General features: G+C 55.9%; 7 protein-coding genes across 7 annotated transcripts; 3 read left to right on the forward strand and 4 right to left on the reverse strand.

The window, feature by feature from the left end:
- Nucleotides 1-88: 88 nt before the first annotated feature.
- N657DRAFT_650090 (uncharacterized protein) lies at nt 89-738 on the reverse strand (the record flags this gene model as incomplete). Its single annotated transcript, XM_062793866.1, has 1 exon — nt 89-738. A coding segment is annotated over exon 1 (156 nt), but the record flags the coding sequence as incomplete, so codon positions are not given.
- A 224-nt stretch (nt 739-962) lies between these two features.
- On the forward strand, nt 963-2,504 carry N657DRAFT_674850 (uncharacterized protein; the record flags this gene model as incomplete). Its single annotated transcript, XM_062795781.1, has 7 exons — nt 963-1,033; nt 1,069-1,171; nt 1,212-1,245; nt 1,458-1,615; nt 1,701-1,735; nt 1,927-2,063; nt 2,129-2,504. The coding sequence occupies 7 exons, from the start codon at nt 963-965 to the stop codon at nt 2,209-2,211; spliced, it is 621 nt and encodes a 206-aa protein (XP_062643212.1). The 3' UTR covers nt 2,212-2,504.
- Nucleotides 2,231-2,969, reverse strand: N657DRAFT_650092 (uncharacterized protein). Its single transcript, XM_062793867.1, has 2 exons — nt 2,846-2,969; nt 2,231-2,796 (listed from the first exon to the last, which is right to left on the reverse strand). Exon 2 carries the CDS (start codon nt 2,759-2,761, stop codon nt 2,312-2,314), a length of 450 nt encoding a protein of 149 aa, XP_062643213.1. The 5' UTR covers nt 2,762-2,796; nt 2,846-2,969; the 3' UTR covers nt 2,231-2,311.
- A 3,325-nt stretch (nt 2,970-6,294) lies between these two features.
- Nucleotides 6,295-7,227, reverse strand: N657DRAFT_255987 (uncharacterized protein). Its single transcript, XM_062786461.1, has one exon. It carries the CDS (start codon nt 7,068-7,070, stop codon nt 6,507-6,509), a length of 564 nt encoding a protein of 187 aa, XP_062643214.1. The 5' UTR covers nt 7,071-7,227; the 3' UTR covers nt 6,295-6,506.
- A 158-nt stretch (nt 7,228-7,385) lies between these two features.
- Nucleotides 7,386-8,567, reverse strand: N657DRAFT_684396 (uncharacterized protein; the record flags this gene model as incomplete). The annotated part of the gene is made up of 1 exon (XM_062796675.1): nt 7,386-8,567. One exon carries the CDS (start codon nt 8,565-8,567, stop codon nt 7,386-7,388), a length of 1,182 nt encoding a protein of 393 aa, XP_062643215.1.
- A 1,311-nt stretch (nt 8,568-9,878) lies between these two features.
- Nucleotides 9,879-10,395, forward strand: N657DRAFT_256129 (uncharacterized protein). The gene has a single exon (XM_062786462.1). It carries the CDS (start codon nt 10,041-10,043, stop codon nt 10,362-10,364), a length of 324 nt encoding a protein of 107 aa, XP_062643216.1. The 5' UTR covers nt 9,879-10,040; the 3' UTR covers nt 10,365-10,395.
- A 134-nt stretch (nt 10,396-10,529) lies between these two features.
- Nucleotides 10,530-18,200, forward strand: N657DRAFT_693680 (glycosyltransferase family 5 protein; the record flags this gene model as incomplete). The annotated part of the gene is made up of 8 exons (XM_062797232.1): nt 10,530-10,877; nt 10,963-11,022; nt 11,075-11,160; nt 11,256-12,426; nt 12,510-15,338; nt 15,450-15,867; nt 16,031-17,200; nt 17,269-18,200. The coding sequence occupies 8 exons, from the start codon at nt 10,530-10,532 to the stop codon at nt 18,198-18,200; spliced, it is 7,014 nt and encodes a 2,337-aa protein (XP_062643217.1).
- Nucleotides 18,201-18,747: the final 547 nt, after the last annotated feature.

Consider the following 18,747-nt stretch of genomic DNA (forward strand, 5'->3'; position numbering starts at 1 on the left):
TTCAACGCTTTAAGGGCTATCCCTTGAGGACGGGGCGCCGGGTTGATGTGCCGGCTCTTCTGTTCGTCGTACAGCCTCTGTATCGCTGCGATGTAGGTGCGTACAGAGTTATAGGCGAGTTCGAGAGCCGGGGCGGCGATCAGGGGCTCGTTGTCGTCCTCCTCGAACTTGGTCGCTACCGCCGCAGGCGCCGGAGTAGTGGCAACTTCAATGGTCTCGCCTACTCAAAGGCTTAGCGGGGGAGCACAGAGCTGGTTACCCAGCCAACCGGCTAGGGAGCGCTACTTTCATCACGCCGTTGCCGTTTGGCGGCGGCAGCTTGTCCTACGGCCACAGCAGCGTCTAGGCGGCGTTTCCTCTGCTTCTCAAGGCGGTGCCCTTTCCGGGGGGCTCGGCTTACAACTTCCGTCTTCATAAAAAGGAGCAGCTTGCCTTCGTCGACAAGATCGCCGGGGAGCGGTCGCCCTAGCGGCCAGGTCGACTGTCTAACGGCCCAATCCTCAGGAATCGGGTCCCAATGCTTGAAGCACCAATCCTATCGTAGTATCAGAAATGGGATTGAGAGTCGTACCAGGAAGGGGACCAGCTGACCTTCCACTCTTGCTGTTTAGGCTTGTAGGTTTTGACTGTGTTTTGGGGCACCGTACCCTCCAGGTTTAGGAGATAATATTCCATTGCCTCGCGTATGCGAGCATCCTCAATTGCAGTGGCCGCCATAGTCATCGGGCGAGAAAGGAATGATTAGGGGTTTGTCCCAGGGTGGTAACCGTGGACAGCAGTGGTGTTTGAGTGCCGATGCTTTCTGCGCTGCGTAACGTTAGTTCTCGCCGTCGTCGCGTCTTTTGGAAGGTCTGCGCACGTAAAGTCTAGTCACGTGGCCTTCTACTTCGCCATTTCCTTCTGCGGGCCGCGCGCGTTTTGTATTGGGTTTTCCACGAGAAATCGAAGGCCCACCAAGACAAATGACCTGCAAGCTCGGAGCCGAATTTGGCGGGACCCACCGGTTTTTGGCGGATCGAAAACCGGGTTTTTGGTACGCTCGGACCTGTGATACCAAATTGTATGCAGTTTTTGCGTACCTGAATTGGTAGGACGCATTGAACTGGTCGCCTACAGTTCCGTGGTCTGCAATGTAACCCAAGATACCTGCATTATCAGCTGGGAGGGGCTTGTGAGCTTGACTACCCCCTGCACCTCCCCCTCTCCTTCAGAGGCATAACAGTTTGCTTCAACAACGCCTTACAGGTACGATATTCAATGTACGATGTACATTGGTGACAATGAAGCCGCAAGCGAACCTGGAGTTGACATCGCGGTGACCCAGCAAAGTGCCGTCTAAACGCCTTCCACCCGACGATCGTGAAGTGATGGATTTAGATCGATACTTGGGAGGTATCACAAACACCTACCGGCATTTCTACTTCTCCAATCCACCCGTCCTAACCCTGTCGCTGCAGCTCAGATCCCGCTTGACTTCAACAACCCAAAGCCATGGGTGCTTAGCCGACACATCGAGAACCTCGTCTCCAGGATTGAAGGCGAACCAGATAAGAAGGCGCAAAAGACGCGTCACAAGAATGACATAGGAGACTGCCACTGTAACGGGCTGGGCCCGGTGCGAGCCTCGGCGACTCTCGGCCAATACCAAGACCCCTGATGAGGCTATTCCCACTCGCCCCACAGCACACCGAACCTTCTAGCAACCGCGCTCAGACCAGCGCGCCGACGAGGATAAGTATGCTTGCGAGCTACCAGAGTCTGTCGTCTCTCCTTTTCTTCTCCAAGTTCAGTGTACTCGTAGAGTCGTCATCAGCTAGTTGCAATATACTACCTGAGACCGTTACATAGAGTCGTCATCAGCTAGTTGCAATATACTCGTAGAGTCGTCATCAGCTAGTTGCAATATACTGCCTGAGACCGTTACAGCCACCTGCACATGAGCTTCGCCGAGCTGCAGCGCATGCGCCTTCGAGAGCTTCAGTGCCGGCTCGTCAAAAGCATCGTTGACATGAGGATCGACCCTCGAACCGCCGCCGACTGGGAGGCCAATCTGAAGGAGTATAGTAAGCGCGGCTAGCAAGGGCACAAAGCAAATACAAATTGGTAACTGAGACGCGTTGACGAGCAGTTCAGGCGGTTCGCGACTATGACTTCATGACTGAATGTAGCCAGCGGAACAAAGGAGATAATATTAGAAAAAGAGAAATATGAAGTAAAGAAAAAGAATGGAGAGTAAAAGGAAAAAAAATAAGTACATAAGTCAGCCATATGACTGTTGAGTGGTGAAACGGTGAGATCTCTTGGCCGCAGGCTAAAAGATTGTGTCTAATAATGACGGCGGTGTCTCAACACTCGCATCTCCCTCGACGGCCAGTCCCACAAACACGACCAACACTGCAGCATATGCCAGTGTAGCTGCAAGAACCTCAGTCGGCTTCTCCATTCTCCAGGCCAGGATAGTCCCAAAGACAACAACAAAAGCCGTGGTCGTAATTAGGCAGGTGTTTCGAGTCGTGTGAAGCACCATTATCCACATGGGCGCAAGCAGAAACACTCCACCGATGAAGCTGAACCATAGCCGCCGGAAGAAGGCCCCATACCATGTCTTACGGATGCTGGCGTGCCGCGTGCCTCCAATGGGGTTCCTCCTTGACTCCCACGATCTCGACCAGGGCGCCGCTCCGAGTGGGACCACAGGATCCAGAGCTTTGAACTCGTCTTCGGTCTGCCATGCGTTACGCAGCCAGGCGGCTCGCTGCATTATTTCGTCGTCGGTCAGCCGCTCGGCCGATACGTCGAATGGGTCGTTAGCTTTTCCTTTCTTTGTTATAAAGACCTAACGTACATTAACGTATTGATTGATTTGAATTATAAGGAGCTTTGAAGATGGGTGCCACCCAACTCTTGGTACGGTCGGGTCTTTTGAGAATCAAACGGTTCTGTCAATCCGTGCACCATCAGACGCCTGAGCATCATGCTCTTCGCAAGGTGAACATAAAAACTCAATTCTCCAGAACTGATGGAGATCCAGAGACAACAGAAGATGGTGATCATCAATGGTGGTGGTTCATACAGTCGTGATCCTGGATGCGTGATGGCTCTGGTGTGGGCAGGGCTGTAACCCCTGCACCAGATGTGGGGCAACCCGGTCTGCCAAGGATGTGGGGCACCACCCACAACACCCCCCCACAGACCGAGAGGACCACCACAACGAAGCTATCACAAACGCATCCATCGCTATGTACATACATTTACCCTGGTGTTGAGGCCGTTCCTCGATCCCCAATCACGTGAAGTTAAACAAATCTGTCAAATACTGCGGAAATCGCGTTTTTGGGCGATTCGCAGCGTGGGCTTACTTGCCCAATCCTCCATGTGATCCACCCTGTCCGGCATCCTCAATCCTCCTCAAGGTGCCCAAGGTATCTTCTTCTCAGCCATGCCAAGCATCTTGACGAACTTGTCATGTTTGTCTCGCATCAACGGCTTCGTCAGCCCATTGGCTGGCATCTCCGTGCCCTCAATATGGCGGATGTCAATCTCGCCACGGCCGACTTGGTCGATGATCCACTTGTATTTGATGTCAATGTTCCTGGTGCGAGCCGGCTTGTTTGGATTCAGCGTGGCCGAGTACGCATTGAGGCTGTCGGTGAATAGGACGGCCGGCGTTGGCTGCTTTGCACCGCACTCCTCCAGGATCTTCGCTACCCATTTGACTGACAGGGCAGCGGGCGTCAGGTTGGTAAATTCAGCCTCCGTGGTGCTCAACGCCACGAAGGTCTGCTTCTTAGTCTTCCAAAGAACTGGCCCACCCGCCACGAAGACGATGTGGGCACCAGTTGAATGTCGCGTTGGTAAGCGGTCTGCAAGTGACGCGTCGGCGAACGCCATCAACAAAAGACTGCTCCCAGTGAGCGTCTTGTCGCCCAGTTCAATGCCGTAGCTCTTGGCGCCTTTGACGTAACGGAGCAGGTGCTTCTTCAGCTGAATATGCTCTTCAGAGGGCCCTGCGTTTGCCTCCGCAAAGGCGCGACATCGTGTACGCAATGTCGGGTCTGGTCCCGGTCGAAAGCCAATTTCCCGATCCGGTGCTTTTGATGTATTCCTTGACGACGCGACGGTCTGTCGGCGGCGTCCACGTTGTCGGAAGCTCAAACTTCGGCGGCCACGGCATAGCAACCGGCTGACAGTCGAGCATGCCCTCCTTTGCGAGCCAAGCCGTAACAAAGCTCTCCTGGGAAATGAAGATCTTCCTTGCCTTCCTGTCGCGCAGGATGTCAGAGCCAAGGAAGCGTTTGACCTCGCCGAGACCCTTCATATAAAAGCGCTCACGTAGTTCGTCCCGAATCTGGTGGATCAGGGCTTTGGTACGGGCAGCAATGAGCAAATCGTCGACGTAAAGGACGACAAGGATACCGCGCTTGCGGTGGATGAATAAGCAGATGTCCGATTCAATGCTCTGGAAGCCGATTTCTTCCATGACCGGCCTGATTGTATTGAACCAGTAAAGTGGGCTCCCGCGCAAGCCGTAGAGAGCCTTGTTCAGTTTGCATACAATCCCCAGCGGGAAGCCGAGATGGGGAGGCGGCTCGACGTAGTATTCCACGTCAGGAGGAATGTCAGAGTTGAGGAACGCGGTTCTGAAGTCTTCTTGTTCGCATTCGAGATCCCAGACTGCCACGAGGGCAAGGAAAGTCTTGACAGTTACGCTGTGAACAACAGCGGCGTAGACGTCCTGTGAGTTCCAGGAACCCTGCTCAAAGTTACCACAAACCACCCATCTCGTTCGTGGGGTGGTGATGACGGTGGCTGGATCTATTCTCGTCGAAGACCCATTTGGTTGGGAGAACTTGCATCCAAGCCTGCCTCTCAACCTCATCAAAGACGCGTCGGTCGCGCATGCTCTGCATCTCCTTCTTCATAAGTGGAAGCCAGTACTCGTCGTAGTCTGGCCGTTGTTTGGCTTGACGCCAGTTCTTCGGTAAATCAGGACGCAGGAACAGCGCATTGTCGTGTTCAGCCTTCATGCTGGAAAGCACGAAGATAATGGGTTCTTCTGGTGGTGCTGGCTCAACAAGATGACCAGCAAAGAAGGTCTGACCAGGAAGCTTGCCATCGTTGAGCAGCTTGTAGAATCCTGACTGTGACGCGTCACCGCCGTATTTGGCCTTCTGACGGCGCGGGCGCCCCCCCACAGACTCGTTGGGTTGCGCATCTTCGCGTTGTTCTTGGTGTTGTTGTTTTTCATCGCCATTGTCGGAATGGATCAAATCGCGCATTCCCGGCACCAGCGGATTGTCTAGTGGGATAGGAGCGTCGTCGTCGAGGCTCATTGACGCATCAATAAGCTCATCTTCGACAGAAGAATAGGCGTTGTCATCGTCCTTCTTAGCAGGGCTGTCGGGGCCTGCGTTGGAGTGGACATCATCGTGACCAGAAGCGGGATCCGAGCCGCAATCGGGTGCTGGCTCTGGGGTCGTCTCTGGGGTGGGCAAGTGGGCCTCCGGCTGGTGATCATCTTCAACGCCGGTTAATCCAGTGCTGTTGTCGTCGACAGCCGCATTGCGGTCATCGCCAGTATTGTTGTCGGGCCGGAATAGCTCTCGAATGGCCACCCGCCGTGTGGTCTTGTCAGGGTCGGTAACGGTCACCCACTGCCGGATTGCTTGCTCTTCTTCCTCGGTGGTCGGGTCCGTGAAGAAGACCTCATGTTCCGCTGTTGACGCGGGATCGTAGCGATCTTCGTCGGGCTTCGCGTCCGGACCTTCGTTGAACCGAACCGCGCTCGCTCGTATCACTTTGCCCGTCTCCGGGTTCCATATCCAGTATATTTTGCCGTGAAGATCAGCATAGCCGATCAAACGGCCCTTCTCCGCTCTGGGAGCCAGCTTCTGAGATTGCACTCGTTTCTGTAACTTGATGAAGTAGTACGCCGTACAGAAGTACGCTCTGAAGTGAGCAATGTATGGCTTGCGCGCAGAAACCGGCATATTGACGCCGGTGGCGAATACCTCATGTGGGCTCCGTGAGTCCGTATTGCCTGTGGTCGGCAGCGCGTTCTTGACCTGAATGACCGTCTCCATGACGAAAGGTCCAGAGATGCACTGGGATGTTAAGCGACAGAACTGTCGCCCTAGTCTTATCGAGAACGTCACGAGCAGCGCGCTCGATCTTGCCGTTCATCCACGGTGTATGTGGTGTAGTCTTCATGACGATGATGCCTTCCGACCTCGCCCACTTGTTGAATTTGTCGTCGACGAAAGGTTCAGTGGCTTGACCAAACTCAGATCCGCCGTCAATACCAATCATCCTGATCCATCGGCCAGTTTGTGTATGTATCATCTTGGTCCAGTCTCTCAGAACCACAAAGATCTGTTGGAACCTGCAGGGCGACGACCGCTCAGATATGCGCTGGAAGAAGCTATTCCCAGTCAAAGCAGTGGATTGAATTTTTAAGGTGGTAAAAGTGATTGATTGACCATCCTGTTGATGGGCATGGGAGAGGACTAAGTATGTAAGGAAGAGGGGTTGCGGTGCTGGCACCAATCAACCACCAAGGTCCGTTGAATGCAGCCATCAAGGCGGCTTCGTTCCGACAAGATCTCCTTTTTCGACCGGGCAAAATTGACCCAGTGGTAATTGGAGTGAACATCAATGATATGGACGCTAGAGCGGTAGCCCAACATAGCAGGAGGGCTGTGGCTGACGACATCCACGCGTATAAAATCGAGAGGTTGCTCGGCTTGGATGGGAGCTTCCTTGCCGAGCTCGTCTGTCATCTTCCCACGGACGCAACCCTCGCAGAAGTCGTCGCCCTTGTGGGTCAAAGCAATGCCTGCACGCCGACAAGCCTCTGTGATTACGCCCTTACTGGCGTGGAGGAGACGGCTGTGCATCTTCATGTACGGCACCACTGCCAAGGCGACGGTAACCGGGTGTTTGTTGTTGGTGTTGGGCCTCGCGCCCTGAATGGCCGGTACGCCGTTGAAGTTGTACAACTCCATCAGCATTTGGCCGGTATCAGAATGGTAGAGCGTGTCGTTCTTCTGGTTCCAAAGAACGCCCTGCATCTTGAGCTTATAACCCCGGGATAAGGTTACAAGGTGAAGAAGGCTGGTAAACTGCTCCTCCGAATTGTAAAGTGGCGGTATTACCCGCCGGTAGCCGCACGACGAAGTTGACGGTGCCTCCAACAGAAGACTCAATCAATTCGCCGTTGGCTGCAAGTGATGTACATGGACGCGGCAGTCGTTTGAGGCTGGTGAACCACTTCTTGTCGTTGAAGATGAAAGAAGCTGCGCCCGAATCGTATATGATGACGTCCTTGAAGTGGGATAGATCCGGCTTGGTTGCGATCGCCTTGAGGGCCTGTTGGACTTCAGCGCTCATAAGAAGCGCCGGGGGCCCGGGATAAAATCCCTGTTGTCGTTGTTGGTCGTAGAAAAACTAGTAAACGCGAAGTTGTATTGATGATCATCGTCATCATCATGGTTGGTCGTGAAGAGAAGGTTTGACGGCTTGGGACCCAGGGAAGCCGCAACACCAGACTGTTGATGCAATGGACCAGCTGTAGCTTTGGCGTTGAGCTCACGGAGCTTCTTCTCCTGAATCGCAATACTCTTCCACTTCCACGTATCCTTTGCCTTCTCGGGATGGCACCACCAACAGATGTCGCCAACCCAATGCTTGTCGCAGTCCGTGCAGTGCTTGAAGCCCTTGTCGATGGACTTGTTGCACGTAATGCAAGTGACGCGCTCCTTGTTGTTGTCGTTGGACTTGTCCTTGTTATCGTCTTTCTTGCTATCCTTCTTCTTGCTAGACTTGCCGTTGTCGTCGGTCTTGACAGAAGACATGGTGGGTTGAGCCGCCTCGGAGACAGCCAGTTGCTGAAGCTTAGCTATGATGTCGGACCAAGCGATGGTCTTGCTCTCGATGCCAGACACCATACGGTTGTAAAGATCTGGGTATTCCTGCTGGAAGCCTTTGATGGCCATCCAACAGTAAGCCTTCTCGTCGAGTTTGAACTCAGTGACGTTGATGCGGCCACGTAAGTGGTTCAGTCGATGCGTGAACGACTCCATCTTGTCGTAGCTGCTGCGACGGATGTTCATGAACTCCTTCATCATGTTGTAATTGGTATCAGCGGCGCCCTTCTGGAAGTACTGCGTGAGCTCCAAAAAGGTGTCTTTCGGATCGTTGGCATCGGCGTCCCAGCCCATGCCGATCAAATTGGTCCAAATCTTGTGGTCCGGGACAGAGGTTTGGATGTAATCCCCAACGTCTGCCCTGTCGTTCTTCCAAACGCGTCGAAGTTCAGCGTCTTCGGGCTCCGGAAGGTCTTGAAGAATGTGCTGATCAAGGTCGACGCGGTTGAGGTTCCGGATCAACTTGCCCCTCCACGTCAGGTAGTCCTCCGCCTTGGTAAGCTTGGTTGTCGGTGGGATGACGCGACGCATTGTCTGCGCGACGCCATTGAGGTTCTGGGCCAGGAACTCGCCAAACAAGGCGTTCAGTTGCGCTGGCGTGAACTGGGCCGGTGCAGCCGGTGGCCCGGCGTTGCTAGCCATCTTGACCAAGATGCTGGCAACGATGTAATGTCAAGGAAGGGGTCAAACCACCCACCACCGACTTGGTGATCAACGGAAGACGATGTAGATTGTAGAGGATGAAATCGAGAGGACCCTGACCAAAGAAAGCCGTAATGCGGTCGGCGATACCTTCCGGCAAGAGAGTCGCAATGTACTGTGAAAGCCACCGAAGCAAAGCGGTTGAATAGCAAATCCGAGCTTCTTCAACAGCTTGTTGATGAGAGCTCATCCGGGGTGGGTTGATCCTTGATGCCAAGATGCAGGATCCTAAGAAGAAGTCGGCAAAATGCGATGAAATCGCTGTGGTATCGCTGACGCAAAGGAAATTGACGACGGTAAAATCGGAGATAATATCGGAAAAGTTGTCAGTTGCTCATTGTCAGTTGCTCAGAGAAGCATCAGAGGACTCATGACCTGATGGAGATCCAGAGACAACAGAAGATGGTGATCATCAATGGTGGTGGTTCCATACAGTCGTGATACTGGATGTGTGATGGCTCTGGTGGGCAGGGCTGTAACCCCTGCACCAGATGTGGGGCAACCCGGTCTGCCAAGGATGTGGGGCACCACCCACAACGTTAGGTCGCCACGGCTTTCCGGCTGTATATAGCAGATTATGCGGCAGATTGCGGAATATCGATCCATTCTCATCGCGGCCGCCTATGACCGCTGTCCTTACCTTGCAGCAGAAGAAGCCTCAGGTTCTGGCGGCCGCTCCGGCAGAGTTGAAGTCGAGGATAACCCTGCCAAATCCCCTTTTCCCGCGTCATTAAGCCAGGCGTCACTCATCATCGCGGCGCGGGAATTGGCCAATGATCGCATTCTCACCAGCAACGAATGGAAAAGAAAGACGCTGACTCGACATACGAACGGATAGATGTGCCGATGGGGCTGGAGGCGTTGACGACAACGATCGGTGCCGAGACTGGCCAGCTACCTACCGGTACTCTAAGCAACGTTATTTACGGTCCTGGGTGTGTGCAATGCAGCCTCAGCGCCGCCATTGTCCCTCTCGGCTTCCTCCTCGTCCGTGGCCCCCTCGGTCATCCCAAGCTTGCACCGCCAGTCGCTTCGCCACGTCCATCGCGGAAACGCCCGGGGCCGAGACTTGCTTATTATTTCGGCTGAGGATGCTGGTCGCTCCGACAAGTTGCATACCGTTCGTGGTGGGCCAAGACTGATCCCTCCGGCGTTTCAAGGCATTCAGGACGGTTCGTTTGCTTTGCAGGTGACGGCGGTTGAGATGTTGCGGTAACCCTGAGTGAATCATGAGTGACCGCCTGTTCGGTTTGGAGTTGGCTAGGGCTCCATCTAGGGATGTTTCCGGCCCGCCCTCATTCAGCTGCAAGAAACAAGACGTGTTCGGGGTGTCAGCGGGAGGTCGATGTTCCGCAGCGCTACGACAAACCTCGAGGGCGGCTGAAGGAGCCCACGCCAATGGATCGGGTCTAGATGGCTCCCGTTTCGTCCTACCCAAGATCGCGCCACCGAACACCGGTCTCGAACCCGAGCCTCAGCCCAGCGACTGAGTGTCCTGTGCTATTATGCTTTTTTATGCCTGGATATGGCAAAGCTTGGTGTTGGGTGCTTTGCCACCCCTCCGTGCCCAACCTATCATGGATTCCACCCCGTCCCTCAGTTCGCTTTCATGCTGCTCGTACATACAAATACAATTCGGCAGCTGGAGCTTGCGGCATCAGGCCTGCTAATTCGATCTGCATCTGCCTTCCCTCACATACCAATTCGTCACTTGTTGACCGGGTTCCGACCTACTAACATACTTCTGGGACGCTTCTTCGGGAAAGCCGTCGCCCCTGTCTTCCTTTCCCGGTCCACATTATCGGCACATTTCTGGTGTTCTATCTAGCAATAGTTGCGCTTCCCCCTTCTTCCCGATTCGCTTATTGAGCTTGAAGTGAGCCAACTATCACGCTTCCAACCATGGCTTCTACTCTATTCCTCCTCGCCCTCGCCCCCGCGGCCGTCGTCCAAGGTCTCCGCTACGACCCGGCCTTCATCGATTACAACCTCAACCAGAGTAAGGACGCAATAAACCCCTTAGACTACTCAGCCGAACGACCCGGCCACACCTACCACCCATCACCCTCCGACTGGCGGTTTCCGTTCTATACACTTTTCCTCGACAGGCTCGCTGACGGCAATCCGTCAAACAATGATATCAACGGGACCGTCTACGAGCAGGACATCACGAGCAATCAGCTGCGGCATGGCGGCGACGTGCAGGGGCTTCTTGATAGTCTGGATTATATCCATGGCATGGGGATGAAAGTAAGTGACTCTTACTGCGCGCTATAGTAAAAAAAATAAATAAATAAATAAAAGGAAAAATAAAACATACATGCTGACCTTGTAGGGCATATATATTGCTGGTTCCCCGTTCATGAACCTCCCGTGGGGTGCGGACTCTTACTCGGTGAGGCTCCGCAGAGAAGACATTACTATTTGCTTCTGCTAATACAGAGTAGCCCGTGGATCTCACACTCCTCGACCATCACTATGGCACGATCAGGGAATGGCAGGAAATGGTCGATGCGGTCCACAAGAGGGGAATGTACGTGATAATTGATCACACCATGTCCACGTAAGTTGTCGCCCGGGTCTCCTGGCATCGGGGGACCATCCTACTGACCCGAGCGAGCCTGATAGCATGAGCGACCTGCTCGCGTTCAAGGGCTTCGAAAACACGACCGCCCCCTTCCAACTCGGCGAGCATGAAGTCAACTACAAGGGGTCCCGGCAGTATCTCGACTTTCATCCTTCTAACAACTACCTCAAGAAGTGCGACTACCCGCGATTCTGGGACATGACCGGTTCTCCAGTCGGCCAGGACGTTATGGACCAGCTCGGCGGGTGTTACGATAGTGACTTTGACCAGTACGGCGACATTGAAGCTTTTGGCGTCTTCCCCGACTGGCAGCGTTCCCTGGCCAAGTTTGCCAGCGTGCAAGATCGCCTGCGGGAGTGGAAGCCTTCGGTGCGGGACAGGATCGCGCACTTCTCTTGTCTCAGCATAATCATGCTCGACATCGACGGGTTCCGGTACGATAAAGCCACCCAAATCACAGTCGATGCTCTTGCTGAGCACAACGATGCGGTCCGTGCCTGCGCTAAGAAGGTGGGCAAGGACAACTTCTTCCTTCCCGGGGAGATCACGGGCGGCAACAGCTACGGCGCCGTCTACCTTGGCCGCGGCCGTCAGCCGGACATGCGTCTCGAGAACACGTCCCAGGCGATGAACCTGACCACCAAAGCGCTCAACAAGGCCGGAAACGGAAAGCAGCTGGTGATCCGAGACGAAGGGAAGGGCGCGCTCGACGCAAGTGCTTTTCACTTCAGCACCTACCGCTTTCTTACCCGCTTCGTCGGTCTGAGCGGAAACTTGGAAGCCAGCTACGACCTGCCGCCCAACTGGGTCAACATGTGGAGCGAGATGCTGTTGACCAACGACTTTGTGAATGCCAACACAGGCGAGTTCGACCCGAGACACATGCACGGCACCATGAACCAGGACGTGTTCCGGTGGTCGGGCATTACGCAGGGTACAGAGCGCATGCTGCTTGGCTTCTTCCTGACGACGTTGCATATGCCCGGCATCCCGCTTGTGTTCTATGGGGAAGAACAGGCGCTCTATGTGCTCGACAGTACTGCGGACAACTACATCTTTGGACGGCAGGCATTCACGCCTACCCAGGCGTGGAAGATGCACGGTTGCTACGCCGGCAGCAGCTCCCATTACTACAATTGGCCGGTCGATGACGCCCGGCGTGGATGCGAGGACCCCAAGGTGGCCCTGGACCACCGCGACCCGTCGCATCCCGTGCGCAACAGTCCATGTACGCCATGCGCGAAAAATACTCCACCTTCCGCGACGCCTGGCTCTTGCAATCCTTGAGCAACCAGACTGAATTGGTGCTGCTGGAGGGTTCCAACAAGACCTACACCGAGTTCGGCATCTGGAGCGTCGCGCGCGCCTTCCAGCCGGGCGTGCAGGGCCAGTTCGCGTCGAAGCCGGTCTGGCTTGTGTACCACAACCGCAACGAGACGACCGAGTATACGTTTGACTGCGGTGGCGGCGACGAGACCATGGCCTTTTTTGCCCCATTTGATCAAGGCGCCAAGGTCACGAACCTGTTCTCTCCGCATGACGAGATCACGCTGGGCAGCTCGAACAAGAGGTTCGGCTTCGCCGGGTCGAGCGAGAACAGCGGTTGCGTCTCCAAGATCACGATGAAGCCGTTTGAGTTCCGCGCCTATGTCGAGTCGGCTGACTTTGTCGGCGTGCCGCCCATGATTACCAAGTTCAGTCCGGGTCATGATAGCCAGCACAACGCGGATGAGATCAAGGGAAGTCTCGATATTGCCATTGAGTTCTCGGAGGAAATGGACTGCAATGATTTGATGGATGCTATTTCGGTCTCGTCTACCGTCGAGTCCGGTGTCCTGGGGAATGCGCGGGTCATCGAACCGAAATGCGCGGCGGTGCCGGAGACAAGAGGGACGGAATACGTCGGTTTTGTACCATCGCGGTGGCGCTTCAGTGCCAAGCTGACCGGCCTGAACGACGGCATCCACGAAATCATCGTTGACAGGCCCGCAGCCAGCGCTGGGAAGAGGTCTACCAACGCCACCGATCACTTCTTGCTCCGGGTTGGAAAGCCGAATAACCCGATCGTCTTCCCCGAGTCGGCCGATTACTCCCCCGCGCTTCTCACAAAGGAGGGCAACGATCTCTTCGTCAACCACGTGGCCGCCGGCGCGGATAAATGGCGGTATTCGACGAACTGGGCCTCATCGTGGAGCGAGTGGGTCGAATACAAGGGCGGCAAAGACAAGATCGACCCTCTCCCCTGGTCCGGCACCCGAATCCAGGCCTGGGACGGCGACCACGTCAAGGTGCAGTACTGGTCCAAGAAGCTGGGCAGCAGCTCGTTCCGACAGGAAGGTGACAGCAACCCCGGACAGCAAAAGGAACGTCGTTTCCCAAACCTTTTCGCGCACGGAACGCGCAACAAGTTCGGCTTCGACGCCGGCATCAAGAACCAGTTCTCTCTCAACGACAACGGCGAGTGGGAGTTGCACCTGATGGACGAGTGGCCGACGCAGTTTCAGCTCAACGTCTGGGGCATGAATCCCGACCAGAAGCCCGACGCCGGGTTTGTGTATGGCGACGTCGAGGGCGATGGCGTCCTCGATCGCCTGCCGCCCACGTCGCTCGCGCCCAACGTGCTCAACGCGAGAGAACCGCCGCCGATGCCCGCGCTCTCGTATAAGCTTGTCTTTGACGACCGGACGTTGCGCTTCACAAAGGTCCCGCAGGGCAACATGTGGCTCCAGATCATTATGCTCATCCTGCTGGCCGTCCTCCCAATCGTCGGTGGCCTTCTTGCCGTGTGGATCTTCATGGGCTCGTTCTACAAGGTCAAGATCAACAGGATCGGATTCAAGCGCCGCGGCCAATCGTCCTATGCCACCCTCCACAACCGGCTGAGCGCCATCTCCCTTGAAAGCTTCCGCCGCGACGACAAAGACGACGCCACAGAGCTCGCCGCTGTCGCTGTTCCCGGCAAGCGGAGAAAAGTCTTAATCGCCACTATGGAGTACAACATTGACGACTGGGACATCAAGATCAAGATTGGTGGGCTGGGCGTCATGGCGCAGCTAATGGGGAAAGCGTTGGAACACCAGGACCTCATCTGGGTCGTCCCGTGCGTCGGCGGCATCGACTATCCCGTCGACCAGCGCGCCAAACCCATGGACGTGCCCATCATGGGGAAGAAATACGAAATTGAGGTGCAGTACCACCAGGTGACCAATATCATGTACGTGCTGCTCGACGCGCCCATCTTCCGTCAGCAGAGCAAGGCGGATCCGTACCCGCCGCGCATGGATGACATCGACTCGGCCATCTACTACTCGGCTTGGAATCAATGCATAGCGGAAACCATCCGCCGATTCGATCCTGACCTGTACCACATCAACGATTACCACGGCGCCGCGGCCCCGCTCTACCTCCTCCCCGACCGCACCATCCCCTGCGCCCTGTCTCTTCACAACGCCGAGTTCCAGGGCATGTGGCCGATGCGCAATCCCGAAGAGTCCAAGGAGGTCTGCGAGGTGTTCAACCTCGATCCCAAGATCGTCAAGGACTATGTTCAATTCGGTTCCGTCTTCAACCTCCTCCACGCCGGCGCCAGCTACCTTCGGCTGCACCAGAAAGGGTTCGGCGCCGTGGGTGTGAGCAAGAAGTACGGCGACCGCTCGTACGCGCGCTACCCCATCTTTTGGAGCCTGTCCAAGATCGGGCAACTGCCCAATCCGGATCCGAGCGATACGGCCGAGTGGAAGCGCGACGAGGAAGTCGAGGAGCAGCATGTCGTCGTAGACAACGACGCTGAATCCCAGCGCGGCGAGTTCAGGCGGCAGGCGCAGGAATGGGCCGGCCTGGAAGTCAACCCCGATGCCGAGCTGTTCGTGTTTGTGGGCCGGTGGTCGCTACAGAAGGGGGTGGATCTGATCGCCGATATCTTCCCCTCGATCCTCGACAAGTATCCCAGCACACAGCTGATTGCTGTCGGGCCAGTCATCGATCTCTACGGCAAATTCGCCGCGCTCAAGCTTGAAAAGCTCGCAGAAAGATACCCCAAGAGGGTGTTTAGCAAGCCCGAGTTTACATCGCTGCCGCCGTATATTTTTACCGGTGCCGAGTTTGCGCTCATCCCTTCTCGCGATGTATGTACCTACCTACCTGGTACCTAGCTTAAGCACTTTAACGATCCAGACTGGATCGACCAGTGTTATTTTTACCCCTAGGCGCAGTTGCTAACCATGTATGATTTTCAGGAACCATTTGGCCTGGTTGCGGTCGAGTTCGGGCGCAAGGGCGCGTTGGGCGTGGGTGCACGTGTTGGTGGCTTAGGTCAGATGCCGGGGTTCTGGTATACCGTCGAGTCGACGTCGCCGCAGCATCTGCTACACCAGTTCCGCGAGGCGATTGTAAGTGCCTTGGAGTGCAAGACCAAGGCGAGACAGGAGATGAGGGCGTGGAGCGCCAAGCAGCGATTCCCCGTCGCGCAGTGGGTTGAAGACCTCGATCGGCTCCAGGGCAAGGCCATCCGATTGCATAATCGGGAGAGCACGAAGCGGAAGAAGATAGCCAGCAGGCCATTGCTTAGGGTTCCCGGAATGGGCGGGAATGAGCAATATTATGACGACTGTCGATATGGGTTTTTCACCCGGCCCACGAGGGCGCGGTTTTCCTGTATAGCAAGTTGTTGAAGGTCCGGCAAGCCCAAGGGCACAGCGGTGTAGGAATAATATATAATATTATGACGACTCGTGTGCCGGAACATCGCGGGAGTCTGCCGATCTGGGAACGCCGCCCCGGCTGGGGACCAGTCACGCACGTTCGTCGAGCCTGGCAGTGCCGCGCATTAACGCCCCCGATGGCCACAACGTCGAGAACCACCGGCGATCGGTGTCAGACCACTTCGCCGACCGGCCATCTCCGCACCCAGGAACGCCTCCTACAGCTGGGAGCGACCCCTTCGTGGCGCGGAACCCCATGTTTTCCAACCCATCCGCCATGTCGTCCGCCGCAAGTCTAATGACTATCGCCCCCAACGACCCGAATCAGTCCCACCCGAGAGATGACAGCCTCGCGATGCGCATCATGTCACCCGACGGCCCCGAACGACGCCTACCAGAACCTTTTGGCCTCTCGCCCGACTACAACCCCCAGACCCGCCCGGGCGCGCACCAACTGTACCAGAACCGCGAATACAGCAGCTCACGCCTGTCTGTCGTCGATGTCGTCGGCGAGCGGAACGACTTCAGGCTGCAAAAGGTCGACCCCTTCTTCAAGGATAGCACCGGCCAGTACTACGCCGCGTTCGAGCAGAAACTGTCCGGGCTCAACGCCAAGAACTCCGAGACGGAACTGTGCATCGACGACTACCTCAAGGCGTCGGAGAAGCAATGGGCCAAGGACTTGCGCGAGGCGAAGCTAGGTAGGGACCGCAGCCCGAGCCGCACCCGCGGCAGCAGTCGCGCACCCGGCCTGGTGGTCAAGAAGAACCGAGACCGGCGCGGCGCCAGAGTGATCAGCGTCCACAGCACCGCACCCTCGGCGGAAGGCGACCAAGACATACTGTCGGGTTCTGGTGAGGATGACGAGTTCCTGCTCGGCGACGGCTACAAGCCGCCTAGGGGCCTCAAAAAGTTGTTGTCGATCCGCGTCGGCGACTGGCCAGTCTACTCCTTCATCCTGGCCTTCGGCCAGATCATCTCCGGTAACTCGTACCAGGTCGTCTTGCTCGCTGGCGAGGCGGGCCAGACGGCAAATCAGCTCTACATCATCGCCGGCACCTATGCGGTCACGTCGGCACTGTGGTGGCTCGTATTTCGGCGCTTTACCGCGCTGTATCCGTTGTCGCTGCCATGGTTCTTCTATGGTCTCGCCTTTGTGTTGATTGGCGTCACACCGTTCCTGCCAGAGGGGAGTAGGCCGGCGGTGCAGAATACCGCAAGCGCGGTGTATGCAGCAGGTGCGTCAAGTGGCGCGCTGTTCTTCGCATTGAATTTTGGTGATGAAGGTATGGTTACCTAGTCTTCTTCCTCCCTACCTCGGTGATCATATTTGCTGACCGAGACTGAGAAAAAGGCGGCGCACCTATCATGACCTGGATCTTTCGCGCGGCCGTCATTCAGGGGGTCCAGCTCCTCTACCAGGTCGCCCTTTGGTTCTGGGGCAGTCTCAACACCTCACAGCACCCTACGGGTCTGCTCAACGGGAGCTTCATCGCCAATGAGGTCCCCACGCTAGTAGTCATCACCGTTCCACTCGCCCTGGTATTCTGGGCCTTCGGCATCATCTCGTATCTAGGGTTACCTGATTATTACCGCCAATCCCCAGACACCATCCCATCCTTCTACACGTCGCTGATCCGGCGCCACATCGTCCCCTGGTTCCTGCTCTATGTGGCGATCCAAAACTACTGGCTGACAACCACCTACGGCCGCTCCTGGGACTTCCTGTTCACCACCAAAGCCCTCCCCGGTTACGCGGTTGTCCTGTTGACCTTGGGATTCTTCTCCGTCCTATGGGCCGCCGGCCTCTGGGCCTTCTCTTTCTTCTCCCGGACACACCCGTGGATCGTCCCCCTGTTCGGCATCGGCCTCGGCGCCCCCCGCTGGGCGCAGATGCTCTGGGGCACGTCTGGGATCGGCCTATACCTGCCCTGGCTTGGATATCCGGTGGCGTCGGCTCTCGTATCGCGCTGCTTATGGCTCTGGCTTGGCTTGCTCGATAATATCCAAGGCGTCGGTCTCGGCATGGTTCTGCTCCTGACGCTGACGAGGCAGCACGTGGCGGCTACGCTGCTCGGTGCGCAGGTATTGGGTGCCGTGTTTACCATCCTTGCGAGGGTTACAGCGCCCCACAATATTGGACCGGCCGACGTGTTTCCCGACTTCTCTGAGGGCGTGCTACCGGGCTTGGCGAAGCTGTGGTTCTGGGTGGCGCTGGTTTTGCAGTTGATTCTGCCGGTTGGGTTCTTCAAGTTCTTTAGGAAGGAGCAGGTTTCTAAGCCGTGACGGCGTGCTTGGGGCTGGGGTACCTAGGGAATAGGGCGTATAGATTGTACATAAGAAGCAGTCAGCTACACCTACTGTTGAGACGACTGCTTATTAACTCGTTGTAACCCTTTGGCTTCACCGGATGATGCAGGAGGCACCAGAGGGATGGCATGGTATGGGTGTAACTGAATTGTTGGAATGAAGAAAATGAGGATTCAGACAGAGAAGTCGGTGTCGCGCGTCCTACATGCAAGATAAACTGGCATGGAGGTGCTGAGCGCGCACAGACCATTGCAGCGGGGCTACTCTACATAATGCCTTCCGGTATCACCGGACCTTCGCCCGTCAAGTGAGACCAGGATCCATTTAGGAAATGTATTAGTAGATGTTGGTTAGTTGAGCTTTCGGGTGAAGCCCGCCGGGCGGAATAAGTTGTGTGTAAGTCGGGCACCCCCCATTCGGACCACTTGGCAAATCTTGGCCCGCAAACACAACTATCTTCTTCAACACCATATATTGCAGTCTGTCTTATCCCACCACAATACAGGAAGCATCCGATTCTGCA

Source organism: Parathielavia appendiculata, assembly GCF_033297405.1.
Source record: "Parathielavia appendiculata strain CBS 731.68 unplaced genomic scaffold N657scaffold_26, whole genome shotgun sequence".
Taxonomy (NCBI): domain Eukaryota; kingdom Fungi; phylum Ascomycota; class Sordariomycetes; order Sordariales; family Chaetomiaceae; genus Parathielavia; species Parathielavia appendiculata.

Coding starts and splice junctions, on each gene's coding strand:
- N657DRAFT_650092 (XM_062793867.1), bottom strand. CDS start 2,761: ATGCAGCGAGCCGCCTGGCTGCGTAACGCATGGCAGACCGAAGACGAG.
- N657DRAFT_255987 (XM_062786461.1), bottom strand. CDS start 7,070: ATGCAGGGCGTTCTTTGGAACCAGAAGAACGACACGCTCTACCATTCT.
- N657DRAFT_256129 (XM_062786462.1), top strand. CDS start 10,041: ATGGCTCCCGTTTCGTCCTACCCAAGATCGCGCCACCGAACACCGGTC.